The sequence below is a fragment of the Podarcis pityusensis genome, assembly GCF_964106645.2.
Source record: "Podarcis pityusensis genome assembly, chromosome: 5".
Lineage (NCBI taxonomy): Eukaryota > Metazoa > Chordata > Lepidosauria > Squamata > Lacertidae > Podarcis > Podarcis pityusensis.
The window spans coordinates 47,842,908-47,862,202 of record NC_138032.1 but is presented as its reverse complement, the minus strand read 5'-3'; the positions used below and the strand labels follow the sequence as shown (position 1 = coordinate 47,862,202).

The window sequence follows — 19,295 nt, the reverse complement described above, 5'->3', positions numbered from 1 at the left end:
GTTTGTTGTGACTGAATAGCTAACTTTCCTATGGGAAAGCATTTCACTTCTTTTCAAAGCAGGTAAAGCTGGAGGCCAGTGCAGCAGAGCCTACTGTTCTTTTAACTTACTGCAGGAGATTTGTGCACTTGTATGGAAAACTGGGCTGCAATTTTCAGTAGACTAGGTAAGCCTCTAATCAACGTAAATGGAGCTATGCTGTTGCAGCAGTTTGACAACTGAACTAGTATTAATTTTTTTCACTAGCGATGTGGGAAGAGAAAAGGGTAACAAATCTTACTAGAAATAAAATTTCATAAAATTTATTTGTATATTTTAAACAAGTTTATATAGATGCCCACAAACAAAAGAATAATGTTTACAATGATGGAAAATGTAACATCTTTGTCAGCACCATCCCTGCACCATTATAGATAATGCTGTTTCAGTATTGTTTTGACGATTGGCGCTGGTCAATTTAAGCACCAATCATGGATTGGTTGGGGGGTTTTATCATTCAGTTCCTCAAGTAGCAGTTGGCTACAGCACCATTAGAGTAACTGCACCAAAGTTCAGGAAATCTCAGAGGAAGCAAAAGTAGTGATAACAGAAATCTTAAAAATAAACTTGCACATAAAAATATTTGTCAAGAGGATACATATCTGTTTAAACACGGAATTGCATTCCTAGACCAGTGCAGTATCATTATATAGAAACATAGCACTGTACATTTCCCCCCTTTAATACACAAATTACAAAGGAAACCCATAATTCAGTAGAGGCTGAAACAGATTTGCTGGTATTTTTTTAACAGCTGGGAAAAATTATAATGGCACAAACCTAATTTGTGCATCAGACACTGGTTAATGTGATTGAAGATAAAATGTACTTACTGGGTTTAAAGACCTGTATTGTCATTTTACATTAGAATATAATAGTTGCAAACATAAATCCTATGCAAGATTACACTGCAGTAACTCTTTTCTTTTAAAATAGCAAAGTAATAGTTAGAAGCTGCAGAAGACGCAAGTTTAGGAAAACATGTTGAGATTTGCAAAGTGAGATGTCATGCTAGAATTACAATTTCCTTTGCATTCTGCGATGGCTAGGCTTGAAGATCAGTAGCAGGATTGTTTATATACCGCAAGACTGTGACATTTTAAAATCCAAGAGCTACGTAGCACAACAGTGATTGATGAAAAAATGCACTTTTTTCTTAGGTGTTGTGATTTTAAAACAATTTAATGTACCACGTCAGTAGGTGCTGAATAGGGACATCAGCCTATTCCAACAAGAGCACTATCAGAAATATCTCCAGAGAAGCACATTTTCTCTGTGGAGGAGCCCTATCATTACTTATTTGGGTTGAATTTGAATCATGTTTTTATAATGGGTAAGGCATTTTATGCATATAAAGGGTTAGCTTGTCTTCATTTGGTATGTTCTTCATTCAAAAAAGGGATTAATCTGTTCTGGCAGTTTGCAACAAGCAATGAGCTGCTATGCAAGAAACACCTGCCTGAATACACCCCCTAGTTACTGCCAATTGGAGCATCATGTTGCACAACCTGGTTGGTCCCTCCCTTAGGGGGTCAGCTGAAGTCCCTATAGGGAAGGGTATATAACTTACACTCAGTTTCCTGACATGCAATATTTTGTTGTGTGTTGGAGCGCCTGCTAAGTTGCCTAGCTCCTGTAAAATTTCTAGCAGGACTTGCTGATATTTTTCTATCTAGCAAATGTCTGAATTGATATGTGTCTTCCACATTGGATTCAGTAATTGATTTTACTATTCAGCTCTTCAAATCCTACATAGCCTTGTAGATTTCATTGTTTTTTGTTTGTATATGACAAGTTAATCTTGCAGAGCATTACTTGACTGGAGATTTTAGCCACGGTATAATAGTGTGTTTGGCATGCTTGAGCCCACTGTAATCAAATGACCAGCCTGTTGAACTCTTTGTGTGTGACTTGGTCCCTGTTGCTTTTGTAACAGAAATTAAGGATAGCTGTGTATTTGAGAAACTGTACAATGCTACTGTAGCTTGCATTTGGGGGTGGGTGAGGAAGGTAGCCACTTCAGGTAAGTAACTTTGCTTAAATATCTATCTTAAATGTACAGAAAATAGGAAAGGAGCTGAAGGTTGATTCACACACGTAGAAGTTTCGCAATAGTAGCTACTGGAAAATCCTGCTGTTTTCTTTAGCAGCTTGTCTTATACACCCACAGCCACATGCAGCATTCAGCTTTTGGCATGCTGCAGTAACCATTGTTTCTTGAACTCCTGATGCTGGATCCTCTGCCTAGTATTGAGCTGAAGGTTAGTCCAGTGTAGAACGGTTGTGCATTCTCTCTCCTCCCCCCCAGCTATTTTGTGGACAGTGATCATCTGAGTTGGCCCAGAGCTTTAATCTAGTCCTGTTATAGTCATAGAAGCAGGTTCCTTCTGTATGCAGTGGTTGTTAATAGAGTAATATACTAAAACCAAGATCATATTGTGCTACAAGGAATCAAGAGGGGCGGGGCAAACTACGTAAATGCTAGTGGTATCTGAAGTATGAGGACATAGATATTCATAGCTATTTTAGTAGCATTTACATCCAAATTTCCTGTTTTTCTTAAAGGGATCTTTAGCATTTTTAAAAAATAGTTCTGACACTGGCTTATATATACCCACACTGGTTTGACCAGCTGAACAGAGAAATAGTGGATAGTGTTTAGTACAGTTAAAAAAATTCTTTGCAACTTGGCTAGAGAGGAGAAAAATGAACAATTCTTGATGTTGACGGTTCTGTTTTTAGTGTTCCTTCTTTTGTAAATTCTTATTGTTTAGAACTTTCCAGTGGCGTAATTTAATGATGGCAGGTGTAGACTGTGCACCAGGGAGGCCAGCGTTGTAAAATTGGTAAGGATTAAGCCATAGGTGAAGAGTGAACAGTAAAACTGCTACTTTCAGTTGGCTCTGACATTTGCCAGTTTCTCTCTAAGGCCATTGATCTGATGCAGACCATGGTACCTCAACTGGTCCTGGTGCTCTGCCTCTGGAAGCTAAAATCATGGGTTCACATTGGTTAAATCTTCTTTAACTCACAACCCTTTTTCCACTTTTGTGTTGCATGACCAATCATGTGCTACTGGAACTGCAGTTTCCAGCTCCTCAGTGCATGAAGTCTGAAGAGCAAAAGATGAAGTCACAACAAAAGAGGGTTTCAAGTTTCTGAGAATCATGAATTTTAATTAACTGTAAGTTGTTATTGCCCATATTAGCCCATTCCACTAGTATGTTACTGTCTTTGAACTGAAGTGCCATAGTGTGCTCCAAGTCATATAGTCCATCACATTGCACAAGTTTGAAGTTCAGTGCTGTCTAGTTGCTTCACTCAAGACTGTTCAGGGAAAAGTGGCCATGCATGTACAGCTGCTGCTTCCATTTTTCATCACATTCAAAAAAGCTCAGATATAGGGCACATGATTTGCATGGAAAGAGTTCAATCCCTGCATCTCCAGGAATATGGCTCTCCTATAGCAAGGTTTGGAAATATCCATGCCTAATCCTAGAGAGAGAATAAACATCGACACTAGCAACCTCACCAGTGGTTGCTTATGTCCATCATTTCCTAGGTTGCAGAAAACAAACATAACTCTTGCGCATTTTCTGGATATAGTAAGATACACATCCATTCTTGGCATTACCCACACAAGCGTTAACAGTGACAAATACCTGAAATAAGAGCTTTCACCAAGATGAAGACAAACCTGGACTGATATATTTCTCAGTAAGCGTCATGAATGTCAACAGTCTTGGTGATAATGAAGTCAGTTTAGCCTTTTTTTGTTCATTAACTTTTGGGTGAATAGAATTTCCCAGCCATTCAAGGCCTGGTGATGCACCTATATGGGATTACCAGTTTTGGAAATGGCCCATTCCTGCAGCTGATGCAATCTTTATGCCAAATGCAAAGTCACATTTAACTTTTGGGTCTGTCTACAGATATAGGCACGTTTATCTGAAAGTGAAACACCACTGAACACAGTGTGACTTCTGAGCAAACACGCATAGGGTCACATTACAAATTAGACATGGGGAGGGGGAGAAGATTACATATAAATGTATCTCAAGTGTAAGGAACAAGAGGAAATTTCAAGATATAAATTCAATTTAATGACGAACATGGGGAAATAAAGGCTTTTCTAGATGTTATATTGAAGTTTGAGCTGCTTTCTGGCTATCACTATGATTCTTAAGTTACACAAACATACCCTTTTCATATTTTTTTTAATAGAATGGCTAACATAACATACATATTCAGCCTGTTGTACCTTGTTGCAGTGGCTCTTTAACATACAAACTGTTGTATGTGATTCTAGAGCAACACTTCAAAGACCCTCTAGGTTTATATTGTGCTTGTGCAGAATTTAGTGTAGGTAGAATCTTTTTTATATGTTAATTATACAAAGGGAGGTTGTGTGTCTAGCTCTAACCCAAAGGTCACACACAGCTCTTCCTGGTGCCTTGTTGAGGAATAACTTCTGAAGGAGAGAACCTTTTTATCAGTGTTCTAAATCATTCTGGGAATCTATGGAGCTAGGAAATTCCTACTCCCCAAACATTCTTAAAGAGGGTCCAGGAACAGTCATGTTACCCCTTCAACAAAGTAATGTATGAAGAGATTTGTCCGTCCTTCCCATCTAATTATTTTTTACATGATCTTGACACATAACAGCACTTTGTTGTTGTTGTTTAGTCGTTTAGTCGTGTCCGACTCTTCGTGACCCCATGGACCAGAGCACTTAGATCAGAACAGCACTTAGATCAGTATTAAACATCTGGACAGCAACTTTCCAGGCTCATCTTTTTTCTAGTCCTTCTAAAAAAAAATTTCCAACCAGACATGTCAGGGTTTGAACTCAGCTCCTTTTACCTTCAAAGCATGTACTCTGCTACATGAGCTCCTGTGATCAGAAATGGACTCAAAGGATGTCAGTTGGACAGATTTTTGTGTCTGCAAAATCACAAACCAAGGCTACCCACACAACTCAGTACTACAATTTTGGCTCATTTTGAGTTCTTGCCAGTCATTCTGACAGCCCCAAAGAATTGTGCTGGGACACCATAGCTTCACACATGCAGATTATGGGCCAATTAACAGATCTCAGTACTATAAAAGTTGTTGCTACTGACTGGTTCAGCTGAACGTTTTACTCCCATTAACTACAACTAATGGGTTCTTATTCCAGCCACTAGAGGGAGAGAGTACCACATGCAGTAAACCAGAATGTTTATAGAGTCACCTAGGGGAGATTAAGGTAGAACAACAACTGGATCCAGGCTTTACCAAACAAAATAAAAAATAAAAAACCCCAGCTCTATAAAACACACTATAACCTTGGTGGGATTATGCTTCTATTTCATGACACAGGTTCTAAAGTTGTGTCTTGTATTATATGACACAGTAATAGCTCTGGGGTGAATGGATAACATGTGGGTTCAAACATACACGCAGCATATCAGTATCAAGACAAGATCTACATGAGAGGTCATTTGGGGTCATCTAATCACATGGCCAATAGGTTTTTTAAAAAACTTCCAGGCACAAGAACATGGGAATTCTAAAATATTATCATGAGTGACCAAAATGGCAGAACACAGTGCATTTCAGATACAGAAATGTTTAATGGTGTTAAAGTGCTACTATTAAGCAGAACCATATGCTAACATTTAAACACAATTCCACTGCACTGCTAAATGAGGTTACCTTGTTTTTTTTTTGTTTTTTTTGTTTTTTGTCGCCCAGCCCTATCTAAAGAATAATAAAATTAAAAATCTACAGGACTGAAATTAACAACCCAATAATTATAATCAGCAATAAGTTATGAATTTTATAAAGCTTTTTTTTCTCTTTTTCTCTTTTTTTCCCTTAGTAATTACGGGGTAGGCAAATTACTTAAGTCTCAAACAAGTGTCATAAATGAGGTCTCTAAAAAAAAGAAGTTTAAACTTGGTAAAGGAACAATAATAAAAATCCTTGTAGTTAAAAACTTAAAAGTGAAAGCAAAGAAGACCTCAAAGTGCAGGTTAGAAAGCTTATTGCAAAAGGAAAATCATTTTTTATAAATTGGATACAATCTTATTTTGTTAACAGCAAGACAACTGCAACAGTTCCTGCTCAGGGAGAGTGGGAGGCGTCCCCTGAGGAACTGTGAGACACATGCCATGTTAACTGTGGGCCCACAACTATGGTTGGATCCAGGTGGCAAAGTTTGCAAAGGGAATCCATAAAGGAAATCAAAAGGAAGAGCCGAGGAGAGTTCCCTGTTCCTTTTGTGCATGGCAGCAGAAAAACGGGTCCCTTTCCATTGGTGTTAGTTACAAAAGACATCTGCAGAATCATGCCTAGGAGTTCTAAAAAGACATTGTTGCATGTAGGTTCTCTCACCTGAACAACTTTTACAAACATTTATCAAAATAATTTGCAAAAGGAAAAAAAAAAGGATCATTGCGGCTCAGAATGGAGGCTGTGCCTTTCCTGAACATCATATCTTTTACAGGCTTGTCTGTCTGTCTGTCTGGCTCTGTCAGAAGCATCACTCTATAGACAAGGAGTTACTGCTGTAGCCATTGAATCCAGAGAGCAGTTGCACTGTGTGCTGGTATTTTACAGCTCAACACCCTAGTGCTAAATAATGCGGCACAAGCTCTTGCCTTGAAACAATGTCCAGCTGAAAAGTTGAGCTGAATGAGAATTGCTTCCAGATTTGCAGCACCTCTCTTTTCACAGGGCATGAGCAGAGCTTCTAACTATTATTGTTATCTCTTAGGTAATAATGATCAGAGCTGACTGGAGAAACCTAGTGGGCAGAAGGTGTTGACTGGACTAGCTACTGCTGGTGAGAGTACACAAGAACTTCCCATAGTTCTCGTGTTCAGGTTAAAGGGGGAAAGAAGCTTCAATCAAGTGATGGGATTTTAAGGAGAATGAAAAAAGAAGTTTTGTAATTCATAAAATTGTGCAAACTCATCAGAAGAGGCTGGTCCAAGAAACTAGTATCACCTTGGCTACTTTTGTCCCACAATCTGGGACTAGCGTTAGATCATCATCATGAGATATTGGACTAACGCTTTTATTTATATTTAGCACCACAAGGGCTCTTAACAAAGCTTGCTAAATTTGGAAGATGGAAAAAAATCCATTTCTCAGAAGGTATGACAAACTGAGAAAAAGGATTGGGGCCAGAATCACCAAGATCCCTTGTCCAAATCAAATAATCTCTTAGCAAAGCTATCCACTTATACATGGGCAAATCTCAGTCCAGCTGTGCACAACTGGAGTCCTGCTTCAGACGTCAAAATAGCTATGGGTTCAGCACTAAGTCAGTATTTTGGACTATGACAGTATGGAGACTGACTGACTCCCCTGTTAGGTTCCCACCCTCCTGTGGACCCACAGAGCTATTCTAGAGTTGCATCTGTCCAAGCTTAGCTGTTGAAGTGCGGTTTGGAGAAGAAAAATACTGTATCTAAGAGCTCTGCTGTGTGAACTTCAACTACCCCAAAGAAATCATCTGCTCTGCCCTAGCACCATGCTCTAGGAAGTGAAGGAGAGCTTGACACTAGCGCTGGAGTAACCCTCATCACTCCCAATGCTTTGCAAGCTGCTGTGGTCATCAATGTCACTTGTACTGGTTGTGCTGATATCATCCACGTCTCCATGGGAGAATTCTGTGCTTTCCACATCCACTTCGATTTCTTCTGCAAAAGAAGGAAGACCCCCAAGTTAGTGTCAGGGTAGGTTCACTGTTCAATCAAGACTGGCAAAAGGTCCTGGCCACATCATGAGATTTGCTTTGAAATGTCTAGTGTTGTATCATTGAGGAAAAAGGAAGAACAGAAGGCAGGAAACTGTCTCGTTATATTAATCAATGTTTTGAAAGAATTATTATTACAACCCATTTGGTAGCAACTGATTTGGACTCCCAATTTAACAGATTTTGGGTTAAACATTTTAAATTATTGGTGAACGCTCCTGAGCAAGGAAAGGAGCTTATTACTACAGAACTATTTAACTGCTTAGTACATTTTCAGTCATTTTGATTAGAAAGTTATTGATTAGATTATCACTTTCAGCTGCTAGCTCAAGATAGAAAATTCATATCTAGTGGCACAGCCTTGGATTAAGCAGATAGTTACCAATACAATATCGTAAATCTGAACTCCTGCTGCTCTAGAAAACAGATTACCCCTTCTCAAATCAACAACAAGGAGCTTTGTTGCAAACCAGGGAAGGCACATTAATCGTTGCATGCAAATTATACCCAGACACTATCACATTCTACGCTTTGAATTAGTAATACAAGTAAATTGGCATCCTCTCACTTAATTTGCACGATTCATTCTAAATTTTTGAGTTCTCAGAGATTTAAATTTGCAAGGGCAAATGAGGTCTAGGAAAGGGTCATTTGTGGAGCAGGAAGACATGCAGACCTTCAGCCATCTTGACCAATGGATGCCTAGCACAGAGTCTCCTTTTACAGTCTGTTGTTTCAAACACTTAGAAAAAGCACACAGCAGAGCATGGAACTGTACTATCTCAGAATGCAACACATGCTGAAATGCTCTAGTGCATACAAATACAAAAATATGGAATATGGAAAACTAGCACTTCAGGGAGAAAAATAGACTAGAAACTTATCCGAATGACTGAATCAGCAAAGAGCCTTGACCTGCAAGTGTGTCCCTGTATTTACAAATTCCTCTAGGCAACCATAAAAGACAGGCTTTAATGGAAGAGGACACTAATCCACATAGTGTATCAAACTGCATGGCACATTATGTATATCCCATGCCATTAAAAATATATGGACAATACTTTGGGTCATCAAGCACACTGGCTCACCATCCTCAGAAGATAAAACAAACTTCTAGGGGGAAACAATATATAATAATATCCTGGAGTCATCCTGGAGAAACATATCAAACATCTCCACTTCTGAGATTTCTCAATGGTTATGTAGAAATCAGGTTAAAATAATAGCTATGCCAGATACATACAGCCTTATTTCAGTCCAGCATAGCAAGAGCAAATTAGCAAGGGTGTTATAAGGGAGATGAGACTCTGCTGCTAATTGATCCTGCACAGACACAATGACTTGGGGCACAATATTTTTGCTATTCCCTTCATCTCATCTAAGAACCCCATGTTGACATATACTGATATTATGCCAAGGCAGACTAGGTTTGAGTTTATCAGTGTTAATATGACAATCATTCTGGTTAACGCTGCTTCCCAATTATAGGCATACCTCGTTTTTTGCGCATTGCTTTATTGCACTTCTCAGATACTGTGTTTTTAATAAATTGAAGGTTTGTGGCAACCCTGCGTCAAGGAGGAGTCATTTTTCCAACAGCATATGCATGTTGTGCTTCTGTGTCACATTAATTAAGATATGCACATTGGAGGGCTTTTTTAGACATTATGCTATTGCACACTTTACACTATACTAGATGTTCACACTATACCGTAGTCTAAACTTTTATATGCACTAGGAAACCAAAAAGTTTCTGTGACTCACTTTATTGCAATATTTGCTATATTGCGGTGGCCTGCAACTGAACCCACAATATCTCCGAGGTTTGCCTGTACTATGTAGGATAAGAAGTGCAAATAATCTTGTCACACCTTAGTGATGTCATTCTCGTATTCACAGTTTGTGCTTTTCAAATCCATTTTAAATATAGTAACAACACTGGTACCATTTGCATCCAGAGATGTTTCTGCCACAAATGAATCTGAGAGCTTTCCCCAAATATGTTTTGTGGTCCCTCATGACTAAAAGAAGAAAATCTGAAATACATTTGGGTATGGCCACCCACTTCTTCACAGTCACTGGAGGATCCAAAACATGAAACACTCCAGTGCACATTGGGAGATGGCAAATCAATGGGGTTTAAAGCCATTATCTTTGTGCTGGATTGTGCTTCGTGCTACTAGTTTTTGTGTTGAACAGGGCCAGGTGAAGAGCCAGGGTGGTGAAAATCAAAAATCAATACCATAACAGGAAACGAAAAGCAGCATGGGGTCAAAATGATATCTTGAACCCCATCTCATCTGACTCCAGCCGTGAGCCTTGTTAAGAAACTACCACGAAAGAAATAATGTTTTAGATGTCTGAAAGCAGGCTGCCTTGCCAGATGAATTAGATTCAAGCTGCTCATGGGCTGAAGGAGGGGAGATGCGTGGAAAGGGAGCCTCAAAAATTCTGCACCCTTCTCTAAAGTCACAGATGAAATACTGACCCCGCTCTGAATCAGAGCGATCTGAGGAAATGGTTGATCCAGTGCTGTCCATTCGTATTCGCTCGATCTCCTGAGAGCCCTGCAGCTGCTCCAATCTTCGCTTTAAGAATCTTTGCTCTCTTTCCAGGTTATCAAGCTGGTGCTGGCTTCTCCTGTCAGCCTCTTCAAGTTTCTGCCATGATAAAAAGCAAGCAAATTATTGTTTCTTGACAGCTACGGTATGTTCTGCCTCCACTGTCAGAGGCAAGACGCCCCTGAGTGCCAGCTGTGGGAATCACAAGTGGGCAGAGTGCTGTTGCGCCCCAGAGCTGCTTGTGGGATTCCCATAGGCATCTGGTTGGCCACTGTGAGAACACAATGCTGGACGAGATGAACCTTTTCTTACATCCTTACAGAGGATTTCCCTAGTATTTTTCTGCAGACTCATTTCCCTCTGTTGACTAACATCTGAAATGAATTATGTTCTCGGGTGGCACCGAAACAGCTTGCTGGTGGTGGCAACAAGAACGAAAACATCTCTGTGAGGATTCTGGTGAGTAATTAACAGGACAAAATCAAGGGGAGATCGAGTATAGCGCTTAATTAACACGGGACGCTGCACTGTCAGCTCTCTCCATTAGTGGATCATAGTCTCCTGACCCAGGAACATTCAGCCCTGTTCAGATTATTTAAGTGGAAAAGGCATTAGAAGTTGTTTAAAAAAAAAAAAAAAAAAAGGTTGGTGTACCCTTGTTCATTTGGTTTATTAGGTATTTCTTCGAAGCAGTTTCCCAGTTGAACAGTGGTTTATGTAATCTGCTGCAGACTCCTTTGATCGCAGCTGGGAAATCTTACCAGGCCAGTGCACAGGGTTTCCTGATGGCCAGCATGTTGCGTAACTCTAAAGTCATCTCAGGCTAATGCCATCCGTTTAAGCAAGCACGGTTCCCCTCCCTTGCTAAGCCTGAGCTGTTCCAGTGTGTTTAAGCACATCCTGATCCCTGTGAGCCTGGCACTACCCTTTGTTAAAGCAAACCATCAGGAGAAGAGTCAGAAAAACTGCAAACACGAGCACCTGCTGTGTTGCTTCAAAACAGTCTGGCTCTTTCTTTGTGTTGCTACTGACTATTGTGCTGGCTTTCCCTTTTCAGGGCATTAAAACAAACCAACAACAGTTAACACTGGTGGCCCTTAGCAGCATTTCCCTGTAGCATGTGGCCTGGCTCAGTTGCTTAAGTTACCTGGAGTAATTTGTGCTGAACATCAGATTCTCTCTATGGCACACTTTGGTCTAGATTATGTTGAATAATCTTTCACTGGTCTTGCCTTGCTTCTGAGATTGGGCTTGATTTTGAACAATTCCGTCCAGCTCAAATTCTACTATTTTCCCCCTTTCCATCTCTGAAGAGTTTAAAGCCCAACTTGAAACAACACTTCTGCTGCTATTATTAATGCAGCAATTTTGTTAGTCTTTAAGGCAGTAAGGGACACTGCTATTTTTATTTCATATTCATAGTGTGCATATTACAGTTTCAGGAGAAATTCTAGCCAAGTAAACATCTTACGATTTCAGCCATATTATTTACTATCCTGTTTTCTTCAGTATTTCAGTGGTATTTATACACTCAATATATTTGAGAGTTAATTTACAAAGAATGCCAGCAGAAGGGCACATCATTTCAAATGATCCAACTCTTAATTTAATTTTGTGGAAAAATCTGCATTCTAAGACTATGATTAATGACATAATGAATCACACCAGATATAAATTTTAGGCGCACGTAGTAAAGCGCAATAAACTCATTGCATATAGCCAAATGCCTTTCCAAAGCATTCATACTACATATTAGTTTTGAACTTATTCAGAACCTCCCGATCTTGAATATGCTATAGGAACAGCCTGGGGAAGACAGAAACCTTCCCACATCTGACTGCAGCTTCTCCTGCAGTGAATTCATTAAACTTTTGTATCTTTCTATTATAGTTTCTAACATGAAGCTGAGAGCCGCAGTTTGGATATTATAGTGATTATAGTCTGTTAAAACTCCAGTGCAAGCCCTACTGGAATTAATGGCGTTTGCACAATAAATATTTTTCAATTGACTCCAATGGCTTACAGACTGCAGTGTCCTGCACAACTCCTATTGATTTTAATGGCATTTGTGCAAGACAAACTCTTGATGAATTTCCTGGTTTGTGAAACTGCAAACGTTCTGGAGTTTAAAAAGAATCCTTTAAAAACAAAGAGTAGCATTTCAGGAACAGTATTCCCAATGCTAGGTCGATCTGTACATTAATGGCCAAACTAGGGCTGCAATCCTATGCACACTTACTGGGACTCAGTAAAGTCTTATTGAATTCACTGAGCCCTTTTCAAGTCAACATGCATAGGACTGTGCTGTAAAAACAACAACTTACAATGTAATAATGTTATGGTACTAATCCTCCAAGGTAGGGTGTCAACTTTCCTTAGTGCAATTATGGCTCCTAGATAATCAAAACTTCATTACCAGACTAATCTTACTGAAACGTGCTGGAAAAACACAAAGAGATGCAGCTCTTACCTTGATATGTGCTTTGGCTTTGTTAAGCAGCCCGAGGGTTGTGTGTCTGGAGCAGTCAGGTCCTAGTGGTATCAGAACTTTTAAACGTTCTAGACACAGGCGGAGGTGAGCTCGTCTGTGAGGAAGAGATGTGGGAGTCAGAGCTGCATTTCATTAGATTCCCAAACAACAGTACCCCAGTTCCCCCAGGCATCTGGTAACAACCTTGTTGTTTCAGCCGCACCTGACATTCAACAGATTTCACTTTATGTGGCACAACTCTGACCTCAATAGAATGGTATGTTCAATAAGGCACAGGCAAAGGGATTAACTAGATGATCTGTCCCATACATTGTGGGAAAAGTCAATCCATTGCCTTCCTTATGGTTACCATCTACAGTGACCTAAGACAAAGTTCATTCCCAGACATAAATGCAACGACTGGTTATACATCGGCAACACCTATCACATACTCATTGGAGTACTCCTGAATTTTTCAGTGTTCAGTAAAGAAACTTGGAAATGCAGTGGCCCCATGTACTAAATAGAGCTCAAACCAAGACGGCATGTTCAACACCACCACCATTATTCTTCCATCGCATGCAATTATTTTGACATCCAGCCACTGTGTTTAGGGAACCGATTCAAGATGTTTCCTATTAAAAGATCAACAAGGAGCCTAGGATTATACAATACCATCATGTAGTGAGCACAAGACATACAGTCCTTCATATGTAACAGTACAGAGGGCCTTCTTGGTAGTGGCGCCCTCCCTGTGGAACTCCCTTCTTTCAGATGTCAAGGAGACAAAGAACTACATAATTTTTAGAAGACATCTGAAGGCAGCTTTGTATCAGGAAGTTTTTAATGGTTGATGTTTTATTATGTTTTGATATATGCTGTAAGCCGCCCAGAGTGGCTGGGGAACCCCAGCCAGATGGGCGGGGTATTAAAAAAATGAATATTATTATTATTAATAATACTACAGATGAGTCCATGGCAAGGATGCACATTGAAACCATCTCTCCTCAATAAAATACAGCATTCCATACCCTGGACAAATGCAGATCCACAAGTCAAGGTCCTGATGAATATTAGCACATCAATACCAGACTAGCTAACTCGAAATACAACTGCATATCAGACTCATGATTGACTGCTAATTTGCATTCTTTAAAATACTCGGTATACTACAGGACAGGTAACAGGAGCCTAAATCAAAGTAAATATTACACTACAACAGCATCTACCAAAAAATCTAACCTTGATTGGCTTAGGCCCAATGAGCAAAAACAAAACAGAAAAAAAACAAAAACAAAAAAACCCTTTTTAACACTTGCTAAAAGATAAGGCTTGAGGTTTTTTGTAATCTTCGAGGGAATAAAGCAATACAGCTATGGGTAATTCTGCTTCCCTTCAACACTAGAATGAATGGCAGAGTCAAGAGGCGTTTCTTGGTCAACCACAAAGATTTCAGTGGAACACAGGTGGCTAAACCCAGTAAAATACTTCTGGGTTTGCCACTTTTGCGTTCCAAAGTTTACATAACCAGAGATACTACTGTATCAGGCATTAAAAACTTCCCTGAACAGGTCTGCCTTCACTGTACTCTTTACAATGCCTACTAAAAACATGTCAGCTCCCCCACTTTCAGGAAACACGATGATGGAGGGGGCTGCAAAGTTTATTGTAGGGCTAAAAGCGGTGAAGGGAGCCAGGGAGAGAATTCAGGGTGACAGCTAGAGGTGGAAAGAAGCTGTCTGGATGCCAAGTCACTCATGGAAAGCAATAGAGGACTGGATCTGGAATACAAGTTTCTCAGAAGTCAGGTCTACCCAGGCCTCACTGCTGCTCAGTCACGGATCTACTACAAATGGTAGCCTTGGATTCTAGGTATATATGTGCATATGTTTACTTATTTGGACCCTTTATTTCCCACACACCCCGTTCCCTGGGAAAAGTCCTTCATCATATCTCCAGTTGTGGCTGTTCCCAGCACCTCACTAGATAAAAAGTACATCTATCCATTCTCAGGTCAAAATAAAGACCTTCCTGACCCTGATAAGACCATGCAGACTACACTGAGGTGAAGTGAGGAGGCACTGAACACACAGAATTAAGTTAGAGCTCATTTTGAATATGCAAAATTATTTTATTAAACACCCCCATCAAAATATTTAATACAGCGCCACCCACATAAAGGAATATATGCAAAAGAGCCAGTTTCTTCAGCTAAAAACCTGAATTTCGAATAGGATACGAAACAGGGAGGCAAGGTGAAGACAAGTTATATTCCCCCCCGAACCGTTTTTAAGATGATGCAGAACACTCCTCAACAATGACCAAAATGCCCATCTTCTGAACTAAACCAATAAAGGTAGAGTTGGTAGCCGTTTGTTCTTGCGTCCCTCTCCTGAAGAAATCTCCCCAATGCTCATTCACAGCTTGCGACTGAAAGTGAAATCCCCAAATCGATAACACCATGACGTCAGCCTCTCTGTTTACACTGAAGGCCTCCCGAGTTCCTGAAAGCCTTCATCAGTCATGTTCATAGACAAAGGAGGGGAATGCAAGCTCAGTCCATCTGAATGAAGGCCGAAAAATTAGTCTGGGTGCTTCATTTACATTTTGTATTTCACATGCACTATTGTTAGTAATCTGAAAGGAGTCCAGGAGGGGGGAGGTGTTGGTAATCGCACAATTATATCACTGACAAGCAAGGATGATTAAGGGTGGTGGGGTCAGGGGTTTGGCTGATGAACTGTCACAGGAAGAGTAGCACCCACTAGAGAGGACAGCCTGTCAGTGTTCGTATTCCAAAAAAACTCTTCACAAAAGGCTGTAATTCACTTGGAAAAACAGCCCTAAGGCTCTGACTTTGTCTTTGCTGGATTTGTTTTTTAACACGTAAAAAAATAAATAAAACCTTTAAAAACTCTGGAAGAGAACAATGCATACTAAACACCTTCCATTTCTTGCCCCGGCTTTCGTATCTTTCCTAAAATGGAAAAAGAAAACTATTTAGCACTTCACCCATGCTGCCAATCAAGAGGGCCCCGCAACTCAGATAACAAAATTATATTGACAGCTGCTGGTTGACACAGGGAGTTGACACAAGTTAATGGTTCCCACCCCAGCAACAGGTGCACTTGCAAATGCCTTAGGAGGGCTTTGCTGGACTTGAAGGGTAGTGACTAATTCAAATTAGGGGAGGTCCATGTAGGACTGTTTATGCAAATACACTCAGATTTGTCCAGCCATCTCACTGCAGCAATATAAGATCATTGTATGACTTGAGGGCACAGTATAACTATGGATAAACTAATTACATTGCTTTAATTGTTATGCAGAAACAAGTCCCCTTGTCTGGCAGCACTGAAGAAGGGTGACATGAAATTGAGGGTTATGAAGGTTGAACTAGGTTGACAGGACGCATAACCCACATCTTTGACACAAAAGGGGCACACAGAGTGGATCACAGTTGTAGTAGTAGTAGTAGTAGTAGTAGTAGTAGTGTAGTTATAAAAAAGCTCCAAAGGAATGACAAAAAAACCAGCTGATGATGTATAGTACAAAACAGCAGATAAAGCTCTCACAGTGGCTTCCAAGGTTTTAAAAAGGCTTGGAGGAATAAAAAGGTATTTGACTGCTGTCAAAATGACCATGATGTAGGTGAAACTTCCTGGGGAAAGAGTTCAGAGATGGCTCTCTCCAGGTCACTGCCTTGCCTCCAAAGGTAGAAGCACCCAAATGAGAGCTTTAAGACAGCAAACTCAGTGACTGGGTGGAAAAGATGATCCAACACGCGCCTGGGTCCTAAGCTGTGTAAAACTTTTAAAAACTTGGAACAGTCACCACGGGGGCATCTGAAGGGACCACCTGCCCCGAGGAGAGGGGAGAAAAACACCAACAGCTTCTTCTAAACAAACAGGTTGTCTTTTCCACTTTTTGTAACCCTTCTTTAAAAAGCAGGTGCTTATTGTTGTAATAATCTTCCGTAAGCCGCTTTGTGAGGTCTGCCAGAAAAGTGCCATACAAATACTGTAAATAAATGAAAGGATCTTGCTCTTTGTACCCGACATGATATGTGCGTATTTCTCATACCTATAAACTATCTACTCAGAAGTGGCTCTGATTCATCGACTTAGAGAGAGGAATCCATGCATTCAGCTTCAGGGCTTCACTAGAAGAGCAGAGGTTTTGCATAGCAAAGATCCCAAGCTCACTTCCCAACATCTCCACAAAAAGAATCAGAGAGAAAAGAATTCTGGAGAAAAATCTAGAGGGTTGCTGCCAGTCTGTGTAGAGTATACTGAACCAAGTGCACCAAAGTTTTGATTCGGTAAAAGGTGGTTTCCTGTTTTCCTTCAGAGATAGTCAAAATGCAGAACATGATAGTTACCAGGTAACACATTTCATCACCTCTCAATATTTGCCCTTTTGCTGGGTAATTACCTCCCATAGCATTAGGAGTCAACCTTACCAGCTCTTAATATGCAGGTTATGCTGACATAACATAATATCTCGCCCAGACACCAGGGGTGAAAATATTTCCTCAAATCTAAAGCAGTGCCTTTAAATTCAGAAAAGCTTACGGTAAATAATAGGGTGGTTTCCCGTCTCTGCATTTTATCAGCCTTGTACATTTAGATAATCTAGAATACCATTATATTTTAAGCAATTAATTCCAAGTGGTAGATGTGGATGAATCCATAGTCTGCAGGAGACGTAAGGATGAATTTTTAGATGGTCAGTATTGGGAGTTGGAACCAGTGCAAAGAACTGGTGAATTTCATATCCAGGTGGTAGGCTTGTGGGCTGAGTCAGAACAAAGGCAACGTTCTGCAGATAATGTCCTCCTCTGCAACATGTTGGAGAATCATTTCCTCTCTGTATCTACACCGTGTGACCTACGTAGATGTTTCCTGAAATGCTCCTAAATGGACAGGCAAAAGTACGCACCAACTGGCTTTTGCGCATCCTGCAATCCAAGCAGGATGGGAGTTGACCATGTGCTGCTTAGTATCACAATAAATCCTGCAGAACAGGATGCTTCACAAGCAGATGACGTATCAGGCCAAGCTTTGATATCAAAGTTACCAGCTTCCCGACCCACCAAATGTCCCTTATTCAATGACATCTAGCAGGGGCACTTAGATCCTGAGGACTTAAATCTGGCTCCTTAGTCTACAACAGGACTTTCGCAGAGCAACAGGCACCCTTATTTAAAATACATACCAAAGGTGCCTAGGCAAAAGGACTAAATATTTGATGCAGTTTATGATAGGAAGGAAAGCAGGTCTAACTTGGGGGCGGCTTTGTTGAAGGCTCCCTGAGAGAGGAACTAGGAACTGTAAAGCTCCACTACTTATCAAGAGAACCTGGTTTCAGATTAAAACACATGCATAGATTATTCCAGCAGAAGAGGGGAGAAATGTGGAAACTTCCCACCTTTTCTTTTGAGGGAGGGGCATCAGTACAGTCATATTAATCCCCAATAACTGCAACTTTCACACTTAGATTACTGCAACCTGCTCTATGTGGGGCTTCCCTTCCACTTGATTTGGAAGCTGCAGTGAGCACAGAATGCAGCAGCTAAAATACCAAATGGTATGGCTACTTCTACAGATATGACACCAGTGCTTAGGGATCTGAACTGGCTGCTTATCTGCTACTGAGCCAGTTTCAAGGTTTTGTTACTGGCACATAAATCTCTAAACAACTAGAGATCCGAATACCAGCAGATAGCCTTTCCTACAATAGCCCAACTTGACCTTTACAGTCATCAGACTGTGGATTGCCATCCGGAAACCTTACAAAAACAGCCCTTTTCAAGTGTAGCCCCAACCCTCTGGAAAACTCTCCCCCAAGATGCTTCAAACATATCCGAAAACTTGGTTGTGTGTTACTCAGGCCTCATTCTGATGCTTGAGCAGGTTACCATGTTCAGTTGCCGATTTGTTCATTTAAGTGACGAAACTTTTACAATGCAATTACTGTACTTTGATCTTTATTTGTATATTTTACTGTATTTTGATTTTAAATTCTATATATTTGCAAACCACTTAAGAGAATGCTCCAAAAATGCTATGTGGTATATAAATTCTCTTTAAAAAACAACAACACACAACTCTTTCAGGTCATATTTGTCTGGCAGCAGATTGACACACCTTTTGTACTGGTATAAACAAGCAAGCACCAAGGTTGACCTGGTAGCCTATCAACCACACTCCTGATCTTTACTGGGCAAAAAATGACTGACGCAAGGCCCTTTGCAGAGACAGGAAGTACCAGTTTTGAAGCACACTGCTTTTTGTAGCACTGAAAGGTATCATTATGAAGTGGAACAGTGTGGGAGGAATGAATGAGGCCAGCTTCCATGTTCATACTGACCTAATAAAGGAAGGTGCTTTGCATTCTCAAAACAGGCCACAAGTAGTTTTAACATGTTAAAACACAAGAGAAGACTCCTGCAAACATGGGTCAAATTCGACTCTGC

The 19,295-nt window shown here is 40.3% G+C and overlaps 1 protein-coding gene and 1 long non-coding RNA gene across 4 annotated transcripts in view; one reads left to right on the top strand and one right to left on the bottom strand.

Moving 5' to 3' along the window:
- Positions 1–172: 172 nt before the first annotated feature.
- LOC308477421 lies at positions 173–6,281 on the top strand. The gene is made up of 2 exons (XR_013986545.1): positions 173–4,716; positions 4,793–6,281. It is a non-coding gene; the product is annotated as an uncharacterized lncRNA (long non-coding RNA).
- MXI1 (MAX interactor 1, dimerization protein) overlaps positions 3,188–19,295 on the bottom strand; it is a 75,647-nt gene continuing 59,539 nt past the window's right edge. For 2 of the 3 annotated variants that reach the window (XM_081005944.1, XM_081005946.1), the window contains exons 4-6: positions 12,818–12,932; positions 10,275–10,446; positions 3,188–7,730 (exon numbers count right to left, since the gene is read on the bottom strand). In XM_081005944.1, coding sequence (XP_080862070.1) covers positions 7,567–7,730; positions 10,275–10,446; positions 12,818–12,932 — 451 coding nt within the window. In that variant the 3' untranslated portion in view covers positions 3,188–7,566. The remainder of the gene's footprint in view (positions 7,731–10,274; positions 10,447–12,817; positions 12,933–19,295) is intronic. The other variant, XM_081005945.1, reaches the window with a different exon arrangement.